Genomic DNA, 16,035 nt, shown 5'->3' with positions numbered 1-16,035 from the left:
TTGCAAATGTCTGCCAGTAGCCTGGTGATCTAGGTCGCCGTACAGGTTTCACTAATCAGGTTGTTCAAACAAGGAGTTATTTTTCTCTGCTTAAGGAACCTGCAGATACCACATAGAATCTGCTCAATTGTTGAGAGAGAAAGAGTTTTAATGAAATACAGATTGTTCAAATGAAGGGGAGGTGTTGTGTTTGTACTGAAGAGGAATTTGTGCTCTTAACCCAGCTCCTCCGTTTGAGTCCTCTGTTCTGGCAGAGATGGACTCAGAGCTAATAATAGTTCCCTGGGCTCTCCACCTCCACAGACGTGTCCCAGCGTTAGAGCAGGACAGGGGAATTTCGTGACAGAGCAGGTGTTGTGGCTTATTCCCTGGCAGAATAAATGGTGCAGGGTGGTGGCAAGATGATTCTTCTGCTTCTTTCTTTATGCAAAAAAACAATACCTCCAATAGCTTTCCTTTTTTCCCGGCACAAGTGAAAAAGAACTAGAATTGCTGTATTAATATGTATGTATTAATTTTTTCACTTGAGCCTCTGGGAAAAAAGAGGAAAAAAAGGGAAAAAGAAAAACTTGCTGTGAAAATGCTTAGCCAGGAAGATTTAGTGCTGATTGCAGACGTAGTATTGACATGTGTTAGCTGAAGAAAACTTCAGCTTTAATTATTAATGTGGGAAATCTGGACCAGCTTTTACAACAGGATGAAAAGTTTGAAATGATTGTATATTTTCAGAGAAATTATTTAGAACATAATTTTTAATAATGTGTCAATTATGGAGGTATAAAAAACCCAAAGGAGTGTGCATCTTAATTCTAATGGCCTGCCTTGCAAATAAAATTATAGAATGTGGGTAATCTGAATTATACTGAAATCAGCCTTTATGCCAGACTCACTGTAATTTAACACTTCTATATGCCCTCCTCTCCTGATTTTTTTGTTATGAAATATGAGATTTAAGATTAGGATCTAAAAGTCTAAATGAAATGCTCTTTTAAGGTATTATTTGTGAGATTTTCCTTAATCTGCATTTCTTTATTCTGCCAGTGGGTTAAATATAAGACTCTGTTTTCAAGATAAGCCAGGAAAACATGAAAGGGAAAACAGAATAAAACTCCTTCTCCTTCCAAGTAGATAAGTTGAGATTTTAACAATATTACTTTTGCCTTTGCCTGATTACATAAGGCAAAACTTGACACCTACTTTACTGTAGTGATGTCTTCTTGATAACGCCATTTAGGTAAAATTAACAAGATCTTATCCTTATGTCCTTTGCACCCAAGGCCTGTAACAGCGCTCAGAATTCTGGAAAACAGCGCATGCTTGAGAAGGAAGAGCTTGTGAAGATTGTAATTTGACCTTTGACTCAACCTCACAGAGTAAATTTTAAATATTATAGGAGAACAAAATAGAAAGCCTCAAGGTGGAATTTTGCCCCTTTTCCTCTTAGAACTACAAACCAGACACTATTTTGGAGATTAAGCTAGAAAATGTGTGCCTTTTCTTGGTACTTTGCTGAGAAATAAAATTCATCACGAGAGGTAAACGTGGATTCGTATTTAACAGGAGCCTCAGCAGTCGCCTAGCACAGCATTCCAATCCACCTCCATTTAAGTGGTTGAATCAGGTGTAACCAGAAACGCTTGACTTTCCCCTTTCCACCCTGTGGAAAAAATATTTAGTATTACAAACCTTTCTAATTCTGGAGTACACTTGAATGTGATGGCAATTAAGGGGAAAAAAATGCTCTTTGACAACTTTCTAGCTTTTGATTAAACCACACCAAGAGGCAGGTTACAATGATAACAATGAAGCATTGTGCCAATTATGTTAAATCCTGCTCTCCCTTAAGCTCATCATGACCTGTTTTAGTGTCCTGTAATTTATCCTTTGGAATGCTTACTCTCATCAATAAAGTGTTCAACTTCAAGAGAAAAACAGAAAGCCACCAAAGGGAACCCCCCCAAATGACTTCTAGAAAACAAATATTTCTTAACTTTTTATTGACATTGGCAAATTAAAATAGAATAAATTAACAAGTATTTTTTCAAAAAAATGTTTTGTACAAAAATACTGTCAAAATTTCCTAAAAAGCTTTCAACACAGTAGTATCTTTTCATGTACTGAATATAACTATTAGCACAGTGTCAAAAATGTTGAAGACAGAAACAAAATAAAAATCTGTGAAATGTTTGCCACTGACGACATTCCACACCCTATTATTGTCTGTACATGTGGGGGAGGGGAACAGCCAACTTGAAAGTGAACAGTATGACTTTTCCTGATCCAGAATGGTTTGGCCCACATCTGTTTAATCTTCCAGTTTAGCATACTTTAAAAATTAGTCTGTACTCAAATGCATAGTTAAAAAAATGAAGCGAGATGGCAGAGTTTGTGCAGTAATATGTGCCCTTCAAAGTTCATGCAACCAACTAATGCAATTTTTCCCTTTCACTCGTAAATCTGAATGCAGTTCAGTCATTTGAAACCATCTACAAAATCCACAAGATTAAGCAGTTTGCCAAGATTAATATCTAACAGTTGAGCACGGGAGAAAGTGACGAAATAAGGAGTAAAAACAAACAACAAAAAAGACCAAGTTAGCTAGATATTTCAACTACATAAGGGAGGTGAATGTCAAGGCTACAAAAACGAAACAAAAACAGAAAAAAAAAGTGGCAGCAATTTTTTTTTTAAACCAATTTGTACAAGTTTATAGTTTACTTTGTTTCCAAGTTCTCAAACCTTTCAAGATCTGAAAAGCGAGATACTGTGTCTACGGGAATGTTTTTTAATTCACACCGACGTTGAGGGGTTTGATTTCTTTCGCCAGGGTTGCGATCGAATCAACAGCTTACTCTGCTGGGCTGCTGTTTGCACACGAAGTCCGTCATAAAATCAAACTCGTTTTGCCCCAGCCAGAGTTCGGGCAGCTCCTTGATGCGGTCCAAGCCCATTTCTATCACTAAGGACATGAGCACCTCCTCGTCGATGAAATCAGTGTCTATGACATTGGGCGGCAGCATCGCAGCGGGGACGTGGGCCACGGAGGCGGGCATGTTGCTGCCGCTGCCGCCGCCGCCGCCGCTGCCGCCGCTGCCCGCGCCGCCGCCGGAGGCGCTGCCGGAGCCGCCGGGGGTGCTGCCGCCGCCCGCGCCGCCGGGGGTGCTGCTGCCGCCGCTGTGCTTGGGGTTGCAATCTCGGAAGTGCTGGTTTGTCCCGTTCATCTGGTGGCCTGCAGCAGGGTGCAAATCCGGCATGTAGTGGTTGTGGGGGTAGGGGTGATGGTTGAAATACTGGTTGTTGAGCTTCTGCAGCTGCATGCTGGCCGGCAGGGAGCCTCCCTGGCTGGCCACCGGGGGGCCCATGAACTGGGAGTTGTTAAACCTGGCCGCGGGGGCCAGCGCGCTCGGAGGGTGCCCTCCGTTCACAGTCCCCGGCCCCATGGCGTGCCTGATGCCGCTCGTGGCATTCATGGTGCCCGCGCCGTAGTGTATGTGCTCGCCCATTAGGGCGTTGAAGGCGTGCTGGGGCTGCTGCTGCTGGTGGTGATGGGGGCTCGGGAACTGCCCCACGCCCATGCGGTGGGCAGGGTGGTGGTGCAGCCCGTTGGTGCCGTCGGGGAAGCGCCCGTGGTTCATGGCCATCATGTGGTCTGCCATTTCCAGTCCTGAAAGTAAGAAGGGCAGACTGTGAGACCCGCGCCACACGTGTCGCCCACCATGGCGCACCCCACTTTTTCTCGCCTCTGTCCCCCAGACTCCCGGACGCACGTCGGCTGCGAATCCCCATCCCCGGGATCCCACTAGTAGCTTGTGCACCCAGGCTGCCGCCACGGCGGACCTGCACCCACAACAGAGCCGGGCGCTGCACAAACAGCTCCTTCCCCTGCGATCGGGCGGGGGACCCGAGCCCACACGCCCGTCTGCTCCCCGAAGTCACCTAATAAAGGAAGTGCCCCTAGCCCCGCCGCGAACTTGAGGCATTCAATCAGCCCTCCTCCTCCTGTTGTTGCACATCCTGTTGTTATTCCCCAGCTCCGCCTCACGCTCTTCCTCCGGGCAAACCCAGCCCTCGGAGGACGGGGCTGGCAGCAGCCCCAGCAGCTTCGCCCGCCGCGCTCACCTTCCGCCTTCGCGCTTTCTGCTCCGGAGACCGAGGGCGGGATCGTGGGGTCCAGGACCGGCTCAGCAGCACATAGAGGGGTCTTCGCGCCGTGCAGAGCGCTCGCGATGTCGGCGCCGAGGGCGTGCAGCGGCCGCTGGGGCGGAATCGCAGCCGTTCCCTTTTATTTCCCCTTCGCTGCACTCACAGCTCTGCAAGCCCGCCCGGCAGCTGCCAACAATGAGCTGTGTTTCCTCGGGCTTTGGCCACAGTTAATATAAGGGATTTCAGGAAGGGCGGAGCGACAGCCGCCCCGGCGGGCGGCGGGAAGACGCGGATTGCGGAGGTCGGGGCGCACGGACCGGGTCGGGGCGCCGCGTCCCCGCGTCCCCGCGGCACGTGCGCAGAGGCTGCGGCCAGGCGCCGCCCCGCAGCCCCCGACCTGGCCTCCTCCAGGCCCACGAACGCGGGGAGAAAATCCTCCTGCGACTCCTGGCTCCAAGGTAGCGCCTGCCGGAGAGGAGCGAGGAGAGCTCACTGCCCTCCTCCGGCCGGATTCCTCTCCCCAGCTCTCCCACCCAGTTCTCCTAGCGATCTGGGCTGCGTTCTCCGGGAAAAGGGGGTTCACTCGGCGCCCCCGCCCTCCATAGTGCCCTTTTGCCTCCCCGGCTTTGCAAAAGCATACTCAGGCTGCGGAGAATGGCTGTGTGTCCCCGAGAGCTGTTCTTAAGCCCCGGACAGATAATGCCCCCTCCCCCGAGCGCGCTTTCCTGGGCCGTGCCTTTGTGTTTTCATAGGGGCAGAAGGTAAACCTGATCTAGATATTCTGCGTGTGGGTGTATTTCTTTCCGCTCCTTTCAAGGACAGGGGCTGGGGGCGGGGAGCAGCGGCGGCTGCAGGTGGACGGAGCGCGCTCACGGGCCTGGCCGCCTCCGCTCCCGCGCTCGCGATCCGGTCCGCGCTTTCGGGCCCGCTCGCCGCTCCCGGGGTACGTGTGCTTCTGCTAAGTTTGCGTTTGCAGCTCTTGGTAGCTTTGGCATCCGAGCTGAGGCGTCTCTGCTCTGTAAACAAACTCAGCGATCCTCGTCCCCAGATCCACCTTTTTGCACATACACAGTTTCTTGCGTCTGCTGTTGCCCTTGATCCGGGAGGTGGGGGTGTGTGCAAACTTGCACAGCCTCCCTCCGGGCTCTGCCCGACGGTTTGGGGTTGCTTTAAAAGCGAACGGTTTTGTACTTAAGAAATTCGAGGGTTAAGTAAGGCTGCAGTTGCTGGAAAAGGAAAACAAATAGATAACACGGTAATCGCTTTGTAAATAAAGTCGTTCTGGAGGTGGGCACGTAGCTGCACGTCCCGTATGACACCGTGCGCACACACACTGCCCCGACTCTTCCTTTTCAGGGAAATTGTTCAGTCGGGCAATAGGCGATAATAATAATCTTGCTTCCCAGAACGCGGCCCAACCAGCTCGGCCGTCCATTTGGCTCATTGACTTGAAAATAAAGCCCTAACGCCGGTCTGGTCTCCTACCCGGCCAGCGCTCTGGTTTTTCACACGGGGAAGCCGAGTTGTTTCCCCGACACCATGATGAGGCTGCTCTGAGCTTTTATACTGCTCTTTATGTGGAAAAGCGAGTTTAGCGCTTCGAATAAGGACTTCAGAGTTGTTTCTTCATAACTCCATAGTCATTGAAGACTTCCTGCTGCGAAGAGCGAGCCCCTCCTCCCCCTTTTTCTCTCCCTTGTTCTCAAGACTTTTAGGCCCTGTTTCTTGAGGACTGGAAATTCTGATACAGTTCCCCTTTGGGGAATTTGCAAATGAGACCAAATCCTGGTTATTTTCTTCTATCACCCTCCTGCCTTCTCTAGTTAGGTTTACATATGTAAATATATTTAATATATATATTTAAATATTGTTACTGTTTTCCTCTCTTTCCTTTTCCAGGCTCTCCAGCATTTATAACTGTGTATGCAATAATTTTTAAACCTCAAAAATAGTGACTTTTTGGAGACTTTTGCACAGCACACATTGCATTGTTGGTTGCCACGACCCCTATTGTCCTGACCACCACCACCTTTACCTGTAGGTCAGGGACTTGCAGTTACAGAAGCAGAGGCTTAAAAGACCTGAAGGTGCCACTTCATATAAAAAATAGACTCCCAAATATTAGGCAACCCCAGACTCAAAGATTGGTTGTTTAATCCTTTCCTTATACTGCGGTGTCTTGCCACACAAGGACCAGCTCTTGAAAGTCTAATCTAAATTCCTCTTGCAACCAGTAAGGAAAGGTTCCGCTCCATCCAACTCCAGTGGTTCCACACACTGTTGGGAAATCCCTGGAGCAGTCACCTCCCCATCCCCTACCCCTTAAAGGGGGAAAAAATAGCTCTGGGACCAGCTAGTTAGAACATGGCATGCTTTGTTCATTTATTCATCCGTCCAATGAATGTTTCCCAAGTGCCAGGCTCTTTTGTAGTGCCTGGAAAGACAACCAAGCCAGGAGCTCGTAGTCAAAAGGAGGAGACGGACAAACAGGCTTGGACACACTGTGATGAATGCACAACAGCATTAAACACAAGCACTGCTGGGAGCCCATGCGGGGTGGGCTTCCCCCCGGAAGCGATAGTTAAGTTGAGGCCTGGCGATGAGGAGGAGTCTGGCCACCCCAGGAAGGGGTGGAGATGAGATGAGAGAAACAAGCCTGGGAAGGTAAACTGGGGCTGGACCCTTGGGCTTTGGTCCCCAAGCTGAGAAGTGTGGATGGTGTCCTGGAGACAATGAGAATCAGATGAAAGGCTTGTGAAGCCAGTGAGGTGATCAAATTTTCTTTCGCGAGAGATCGGGGCAATACTGTGGAGAATGGGCGGGAAAGTCAGACTGGAAACAGGGAGTTCCGCTAGGGGCAGTCACAGCCAACCAGGGGAGCACGGAGCCCTGCACCAGGGGCTTGTCCTGTGTGTGGCCCATGTGTGACCCTCACGGTGACCGTAAACGTCCACGCCACTCAGGCTGGACCACAGACAACAGACGTGTGGTCTCACAGTCCTGGAGGCCGGAGCCGAGGTCCGCAGGGTGGGTTCTGAGGGCTGTGAGGCAGACCCACGCCAGGCCTCCCGCCCTGGTTTGGTGTGTGCTGGCCAGCTTCGTGTTCCTTGACTTGCGCGCGCATCGCCACAATCTCCGTCTTTACTTCACTGGGCGTTTCCCCCTGCGTGTGGCTCTGTGTCCAGATTTCTCTCTCTAAGGACATCAGTCCTGTTGGATTAGGGCCCATCCTAACGACCTCACTTTAACTTCATCACCTCTGCAAAGACCCTGTCTCCAGACCAGGTCACGTTCTTGAGGTCCTGGGGTTAGGACTCCAACATATCTTTTTTGGAGGGTCACAATTCGACCCGTAGAGTGTTGGGGAAACTGAGTAACACAAGAACCCTGCCGTTGTGGAAGAAAGATGCCGCTGGCCCGCGCTCTCATTGCTCCAAGCCTCTGCTCAGACGCCTCCTCCGCGAGGTCCTCCGGTGTCTCGTACTCGCATAACAGCCTCCCTGCTCGTTTTCTCACCGTTTTGTTTCCTGCTAGCGAGCACCCTGCCTCGCGTGTTGTAGACTGCATTTTACTGTCGCCCCTAGGACGGCGGCTTTGGGAAAGCAGGGACCTTGCCGGCCAGTTCCCTCAGCGTCTGAAGGGAGGAGTCGCGGCCTGGTGAGTCCTCCACTGAGGTGATTAAGGAGCGGATGAATGGGATATCGCAAAGATACTAAGGGCACCCAATGAAGGGCCTGGGGGCGAGGGTCGGGGAGGTTTGCTGGAGGTGACCTTCAAGGCGGCGGGCGGAAAGAGGGAGCGAGAAGGAGCGCCGCGCTCCGCCGTCTGCGCTGTGGTCGGCGCGCCGGGCCGCCTTTGGGAAGGTGGCTCACCGGGGATCGATGGCTGCTGAGTTACGAGGGCCCGTCGGTGTGGACTTCTGATGGAAACAGAGCGTTTAGAAGTAACCCTCGGGCTTCAGCTAAACCCTGCCTTGAGGAAAGGCTAGTGAAGGGCCCACCTTCAGAAGCGTGTGTGTTTCTACTTCTGCGGCGGGGTGGGGTGGGGTGGGGAGGGGCGGGGGCGGGGCTGAGACTGGGTCCCGGACTTTGCCTCAGTGATCCCGCCTCCTCCTCACCCTAACAAGCAGGGATTACCTTCATCGCTTTAGAAAGGATGATTTTCAGTCTCAGAGAGTTTTCAAAAAACAAAACCTCAACAACATGCCACCTTCGCGGACTGCGGAAGATGGGAGAGAGCGCAGCCCCAGAGATGGCACCGCCAGGCCCTCTCTCCTCGTCCCCTCCGCCCGAGACCCAGGTCCTAGGCCTCAGCTGGGTGGACAAACACTGCTGTCACTTTGTCCCAACATCCACTGGCCACAACAATGGGGCAGGACCCTCTATTTCAGCATGAGGGGTGACAGCAGTTCCGTTTTCTGTCTTTCTTCTCCTCTCTCCTATTCTCCCTCATTTGTGAGGTCTGTGATGGAAAATTTGGATATTTTACTGGTCTGTAGAGTAATTTGGGGTAGGAACTGTGAGAGGACCCATAGTTCCTGATCCAGAAACTGTGGGTGGACTTTAGTGGAAGCCCTGTATGCAACCTTGCATTATCTGCAGGTTGAATAAGTAGTACATTATGTGTGCATATTTCAAAATATATGCATCTCGCAAACATGTGGGTTTGGTTCTAATTAATGAAATACAAATTCACTTGAAATCATTACTAAACTTGTAATAGTGTTCTCTGTCTTTATGTATTTTCTCATTCGATAGAAATATAGCCCTTACCGTGGGTGGGTGGTCAGTGAAATGTTTTTATTAAAAAGGGATCTTTAAACTTGATGAAATTGATACTGAGAACTCACCTGAGAAGTTGCTTAAAATAAAGATTCCTGGACATTGTCCCTGGAACTCCCGAGTCAGCAGTTTGGGAGGGAGGCCTGAGGATCTCTGTGTCTTTCTAAAAAGCTTCCCAGATGGTTCTGATGTTTAGTCAGGTTTGCAAAGCACTAACCTTGTCCACAGGTGGACAACAACTGGGGTTGTTCTCACAGGGATGACAGGTGTAGCGTGAGCCTGGTTCATGTTCATACAGTCCTGTCCCCCGGATGGCTGCCCACTCTCTCAGCCCCCACCCTGTGACTGGAATTTTGCCCATCTTTAAAAGTCCAGCTCACATGACCTCTCCTTTTTGAAGCCTTCCCTGATCCCCAGATGGAAAGAGTTGCGGCTCCCGTGGTGCTCCCAGGGCATTTTCCCCATCTCCCTTTCTACCTTACTCTGGCTGGAGTTGGGATGTGCGCCCTTCTGCAGCCTGCACTGTAATGGCTGGGGTTCCTTGGCGAGTCCCAAGGGACAGCACGATGTTGTGCACAGGCTAGTTTGTCTTAGTCTGCTTGAGATGCCATAACAAAATACCACAGACTGGGTGGTTTCAACAGCAGACGTTTGTTTTCTCACTGTTCTGGAGGCTAGAAGTCCAAGATCAAGGTGTCAGCAGGGGTGGTTTCTTCTGAGGCCTCTCTCTTTGGCGTGCAAACGGCTGCCTTCTCCCTGTGTCCCCACGTGGTCGTCCCTCTGTTTCCTCTGTGCTGAAGCCCTGGGTGTCTCTTTGTGTGCCCAATCTGACCCACCCACATGGCCTCATTTTACTTTAATCACCTCTTGGAAGACCTTATACCCAAATGCGGTTACATTCTGAGATACTGGGGGTTAAGACTTCAACATATGAATTCTGGGGGACGAGGTTCAGCCTGTAACACACTTCATGTGAAGATTCTTATTAGGTCCTTGACATTTTATTAGTCTACAACTTTAATAATCTACCAAACAACATTCCCATTGGTTATGAAGTTGGATGAGATATGTTGGAAGGCAGAAGAAAATTCAGTGACCTTAACTAATTAGAGAAATGCTCCATCAAAAACAGGATTATATTCAATAGGAAAAACTTCAAAGACCCCATAAGGACAATAACAAATTACACAGGTATTGGATAGGAAATTGTTGAGTAGCTATAACAAGTTCAGCCAAAAAAAGTTGTGAGTCAAACTGAACTGTTGGTTTAACTGGGAGGCAGCGATGGAATGCTCTTATTAGAAAGGAAAGAACTTGCCGTGTGTCAAGAGTGAGACCATCACATGACAGAGCTGGAAGTAATCCTTTTGCTACGCTTGGCTCTTCCCAGAGATTGCGGTTGGTTTGTAACTTTACATTTTAATAAGGAGTTGCAGAAACTGAAGACGGTTCATTAAAAAAAAGGAAATATGTTTTAAAAGGATGGGACATGGGACTTCCAATGGATATTTAATCTGGAAAAGAGAAGGCTGACAGGTGGCTGAAAACATACGTTCTGGTGTACACACAGGGAGACTAATGTGGTAGAGCCTTTCCAGATGTTTTCCTTCTCCATTGAGACAAGGAAAAAAGAAAAGTGTTTTCCAAAAAGAGCTTTCTATCAGTGGTTTTCAGATGGTGTTCTGCGGGCCTTGAGTGTTCACAGCTTCACTTTTCCATGCTTTCTATATTAAGGATTTTTTGTTTGAGTTTGTTTTAAAACATTGTTCTGATGTTAAACAGTTGTGGAAACTAAAGCTTTGGATAATACGAAAATCATAGAATTCTAATTCTGGGTGGGACTTTAAAAATAATCTTATCCAAACTCACTCATTTTCTAATGAGAAATCTGAGATGCTGAGAGGTTAAGTGACTTGCTCATAAAGGACTTCCTAAACATCCGGATTTTAAAACACCAGAGCAGATTATCAGAGGGAATGGCATCTTTACGAAGACTTGAGTGAAATAGGATAGAGACGTGTTGACTGGTTTGGATCAGTATTTCCAAACTAGTGTTCTGTTTTATAGGTGGGCAAGTTGTAAAGGCAGTAACGATATCTGTATCAATTTCTGTCTTTTAAAAAGTGGGAAATAAAATCATTTAAAAGTATTTTCTCAGTTCAAAATGGAAGTTTAAGAGTCTTTGAGTGTGTGCTGAGTGAGCATACCGAGCAGGTCACAGACATTCCACGTCTGATGAGGAGGCGCTCAGCTCAGTTACTCTCTGACTAAATACACCCATCAGAGGGGTGGGTTTACTGTATTACAACTTTTAAGTTATTTTAATTCTCATTCACATATTGATTTTTTTTTTGAAGAAAGAAGAAAAATTGTCCTGAATAAAAGAAATCAATGAGAAATGTAATCATGATAATTGTTTTGCAAATAACTTATGATGATGCTCACTCCATCCAGAGGTTGCCTTCATATGATGAAAATTGTTACATAGGGCAAATATATAACTCTCTCTATATAAATTATTATAATAATTTGTATATAATTTGTATCTCTCTATGTAATAATTGTGGAGGTGTGTTTGCAAACAATAGCCTGAAACCATTCCTTTTATCTTTTTAGTTACAAACAAAACACAAAATTGTTTTTAAAAACCTCAGTTGGTTTTTAAGCATAGAATGCAAGAACTACAAACATCAAGAAATGAAAGTACGTACAGGGCCGGCCCCGTGGCCGAGTGGTTAAGTTCTCGCGCTCCGCTTCAGCAGCCCAGGGTTTCGCCAGTTCGGATCCTGGGTGCAGACATGGCACCACTCATCAGGCCACGCTGAGGCGGCGTCCCACATGCCACAACTACAGGGACCCACAACTAAAATGTACAACTATGTACTGGGGGGATTTGGGGAGAAGAAGAAGGAAAAACAATTATTGATATATTATATATTGATATATATATTGATATCAATTAATAATTGATTCAAAAGATCTCATACAATAGAAGTCTAGTACATAAGAAAAAAGAATTTATTTTTATATTTTTCTTATTAAAGATTTGGTTAAAACAAACTCCACGAAACAAACTTCAATAATATATTTATCTAAACTATAATACATTATGTGAACCCTCTTCTTTTTATGTACCACACAAAAATTTTATAAATGACCTAAAAATGCCTAAGTGACCTGTGAAATAGTAGTGAAGGGGGCTCACAGGACAGAAGTATTGAAAAACGCTGGTTTAAATCAGTGTTTCTTTTTTGTTGCTTTATTGAGGTAACATTGGTTTCTAACATTATATACATTTCGGGTGTACATCATTATATTTCGATTTCTGTGTAGACAACATCATGTTCACCACCCTAAATCGGTGTTTCTTGAGAGTACTATAAGGACCCTTTTCAAAAGAAAAAATCTCTAAGGCCTCAAATGCTTACTTAACTTATTTTTATTGTATTTTTTGAGTATGTAAAAATAGAAAATAATATGTGGCATCCTTATGTTTATAGCTCCTGTACAACTGTAATGCCAGAACACATTTACGTGCTACATAAAAAATGAAACCAGAGAACCAACAAAAATTGAAATTAACAGCATTTACATGGCAGGTTTGTCAAAATTAAGTCATCTCTTGCAGTGTGAGTCGAGCAACAAGAGTCACAGCGTACATTTTTTTCACAGCACACATTTTCTGGCCGTGCAATGAAATTCTCCATTTGAACGACCTTGAGAACTTGTATACAGTGCACCGTGACTTCATTAGGTTTTCACATGATGTAAACGTGTTACTCATATATTAAAGCCACCTCTGTTCTTTTCTTATTAGTATCTAACATTTAAAGTAGTGTGACTTGGCACCACCACGATTGTAATTACAAATTCAAATATTGAAAGGTGGTCATTTGGGCCAAGATATGCTTATAATAATTGTTAAAAATTGTCAACAAAATGAAAACATAAAATTAAAGATTTCTTTTTTAAAAATTTTATTCTTTTATTCTTTTTCTTTTCTTTTTTTTTTGAGGAAGATTAGCCCTGAGCTATCATCTGCCACCAATCCTCCTCTTTTTGCTGAGGAAGATGGGCCCTGAGCTAACACCCATGCCCATCTTCCTCTGCTTTGCATGTGGGACGGCTGCCACAGCGTGGCTTGACAAGCAGTGCCATGTCCGCACCTGGGATCCGAACCGGTGAATCCGGGGCCACTGAAGTAGAACGTACGAACTTAACCCCTGCGCCAACGGGCCTGCCCCTAAAGATTTCTTGAAGAGAAAAAGAGAACCCCAAAGAATTCTTTAAGGACTGTGAAGGGTCCATAACTCCAGTTGAATAAGAACTGGTTTTGGTGGTATCCAGTCTTTATTATTATAAATACTTTGTATCATGTAGTTATTTATTATAATAAATAATTTGGATCAGTGGCTGAGACGGGGAAGAGAATGGAGAGTTTAAGTACTGGGAAGTCTGAATATTAGCCAATTCTTTTTAAAAATATAATAAAAATAAATAATACAGTTCTTTCCCATATCAAATAAATATATGACCCCGAAGTTGTCTGCGAGTTCAATCTCCTTCCACTTGTTGGTTCCGTTAGCTTCTTCTTCCATTCGTTCAAACGCCTGTGTAATAACCAGATAAAAATGATTTGTATTAGTGTGTCTGTTACTTGTATCTTGAGTGGTGTTTTCTGGAGTGCTTGTGGGCGCTTCAGTTCTTTTAAGGATTTTAAACAATCTTGACACTATTAATTTGTGGTGAGTGAAGGGTTTCTAAGCTAATTTGATGTGCAGCCCAGCTTCTGAAATCAGTATGGAGGGGCACCAGACAAGTGCCCTCAGAACTTTGAGATAAGATTATCATCTGGAAGTGAAGTAAGGAAGCAGGAACATGTACAAGATAAGATCAGCATCTTTAGCAGGAAGAGCCCAGCTTCTCAGGCCTCCTGGGTACGTTTTGAGAGTTAGTAGCCACTAGCATTCCAGGCAGTCGAAGGGCATTCCTCCTGCTGTAAATTAATAAACTGCTCTTCATCAGTGTCTTGGGGTCTGACGACTGTGGGAGCTGGCTCAGCTCTGGATGGATGCACCAGCTAAGCTGAAGACCAGGCCTTGGTCTGTGGTGGCCTCAAAGGAATGACATAGGTGCAATGACTGATTTTTTTGGCCTTCCTCCCCTCCTGTCATTTCTGTGCTAAACTGCAGTGGGTCTGTTGAAATAATTTTAAATTCAGAATTGTCAGAATCCTGCTTACTGATATCTTATAATGCCTTGTCATTCTGTGAAGATTTACTGTGGTTTTGCTCCTGCCACGTTGGGTCCCCCCATTATTGCCGCTCTTATGCATAATGCCGTGTGATTTTCCATCACAGTCCTTCTCACAATGTGTAGTTACACATTAATTTTGTGACTCTTTGGTTACTGTCCCCATGATGGCAGGGACCACGCTTCTGTCTTATCTCAGTGTCACAACATGGCATCAGTGCAAAACAGTACCTGACAGAATCAGTGATCCTGAAGCTAAAAATATGAGTTACTTTAACCCTTTGAGTTAAGAAATTGAGATCTAATTTTAAACGTACTTTTAAAAAAAATTGAAAATATTTTCCAATTATCTGGCTTGCCACTCTATGGACCCTCTAAAATTTTCTCTGTAAGTGCTAATCTATGCTAAATAATTTAGAAAGATCATTTATAAAATTAATTATTGTTTATGTTTCAAATTTTGCTCAGTCATTTCCTTCACCACCTTCTGAAGATTCCAAATTCTCCCCAGGAGTGTGAACTCTTCTCTAGCCCACTGATTCCTTTATTTTTCATGGCCTTTGTGGATCCTTCCTAATGCATCGTCAGGAGGAAGAGAATTCTGAAAAAAACATCAGTTCCCCGCCTGGAGGTAGGGCTGCTCATTCCTGTTTATTCTACGTCTAAGAGGACATCAGAAAAGCCGACCCAGCAGACCGCGAACCCACCCCCAGTGCACTCACGTGATCCCGCGTTGTCTGCTGCCGGAGTGGATCATAATGATGCTTTTCTGAAATATTAATTTGAACGTAAGTTCCAAAGCATCATAACACCAACAAGCAGTCCTTTTCATGATCTCTGTTCCTTAACAGGGAGATCTCCTTGAAAGGAGGTGGAAGAAGCTAATGTGGACGTAAAGACGAAAGGTCAGTGGGCTGGGTGGACTCTGCTATCTGAGATCTCAGGCGATTAGATAAAGGTGCGTCATCGGAACCCACAAGGTGAACCTCAGTCATCCAGCTCTAACAGAAAATAGCTTTCCTTCGTGCCACCCCTTCTCTCACTGGTGCCACCACAAACTCCTCCAGGCTGGGGACCATAACTTATTTTCCTTTGTGTCCTAGTACCTGGAACAGTGTAAATTCATAACATGATTTGCATGAAGCTTAAACCTCTTCCCTTTCACTACACTTGTCTGATAGAGAAATATTAATTTAGAGCAGAAGAGATTTTGATAAATAAAATTATTCTCAGGAAATAAAGATAGGCTCAATAATCAGAAACTGTTTTAGCTCTTGTAATGTAGACTTTAAATGGAGGGAAGAAACTATGTTTTACTATATATTAATTGGTAAACACCAAACTGGATTAATTGCCTTTACAAACTCTTTAGAACTGTTTTTGTAGGAGGTGACTCTCATGGTTCCTAAGTGTGCGTGGAAGTTACGGAAGTTCCCTGAGGTCTGACTTGTGCCCTGATCTTCAACACTGGTGCTTCTCTGTCAGACCCCTTCTTTGCCACCAAGAGTGTACCACTAAATCCTAATGGTAGTGAGTCAAGCTATTTCACATAGCTGTGCTGCTGGAGGTGAAAGGGCCTAGGCAGCTAGAGCTAAAACGTTTTCCGTTTTCTTTAAACTCATCAAGTTACAAACATCATAAAAAATCTTTACCTAAGGGATGACTGGATGAAGAAGATGTGTGTGTGTATATATATATATATATATATATATATATACAGTGCAATATTATTCAGCCATAAAAAAGAATGAAATCTTGCCATTTGCAACAACATGGACAGACCTTAAGGGCATTATGCTAAGTGAAATGTCAGACAGAGAAGAACAAATACCATTTGATCTCACTTACATGTGAAATC

General features: G+C 45.7%; 1 protein-coding gene across 1 annotated transcript; it reads right to left on the bottom strand.

The window, feature by feature from the left end:
- Positions 1-1,980: 1,980 nt before the first annotated feature.
- Positions 1,981-4,351, bottom strand: CITED2 (Cbp/p300 interacting transactivator with Glu/Asp rich carboxy-terminal domain 2). Its single transcript, XM_023632890.2, has 2 exons — positions 4,120-4,351; positions 1,981-3,664 (listed from the first exon to the last, which is right to left on the bottom strand). The coding sequence occupies exon 2, from the start codon at positions 3,654-3,656 to the stop codon at positions 2,841-2,843; it is 816 nt and encodes a 271-aa protein (XP_023488658.1). The 5' UTR covers positions 3,657-3,664; positions 4,120-4,351; the 3' UTR covers positions 1,981-2,840.
- Positions 4,352-16,035: the final 11,684 nt, after the last annotated feature.

This window comes from Equus caballus, chromosome 31, assembly GCF_041296265.1.
Source record: "Equus caballus isolate H_3958 breed thoroughbred chromosome 31, TB-T2T, whole genome shotgun sequence".
Taxonomy (NCBI): Eukaryota; Metazoa; Chordata; class Mammalia; order Perissodactyla; family Equidae; genus Equus; species Equus caballus.
The sequence above is the reverse complement of the archived record's forward strand: the minus strand, read 5'-3'. Positions and strand labels throughout refer to the sequence as shown.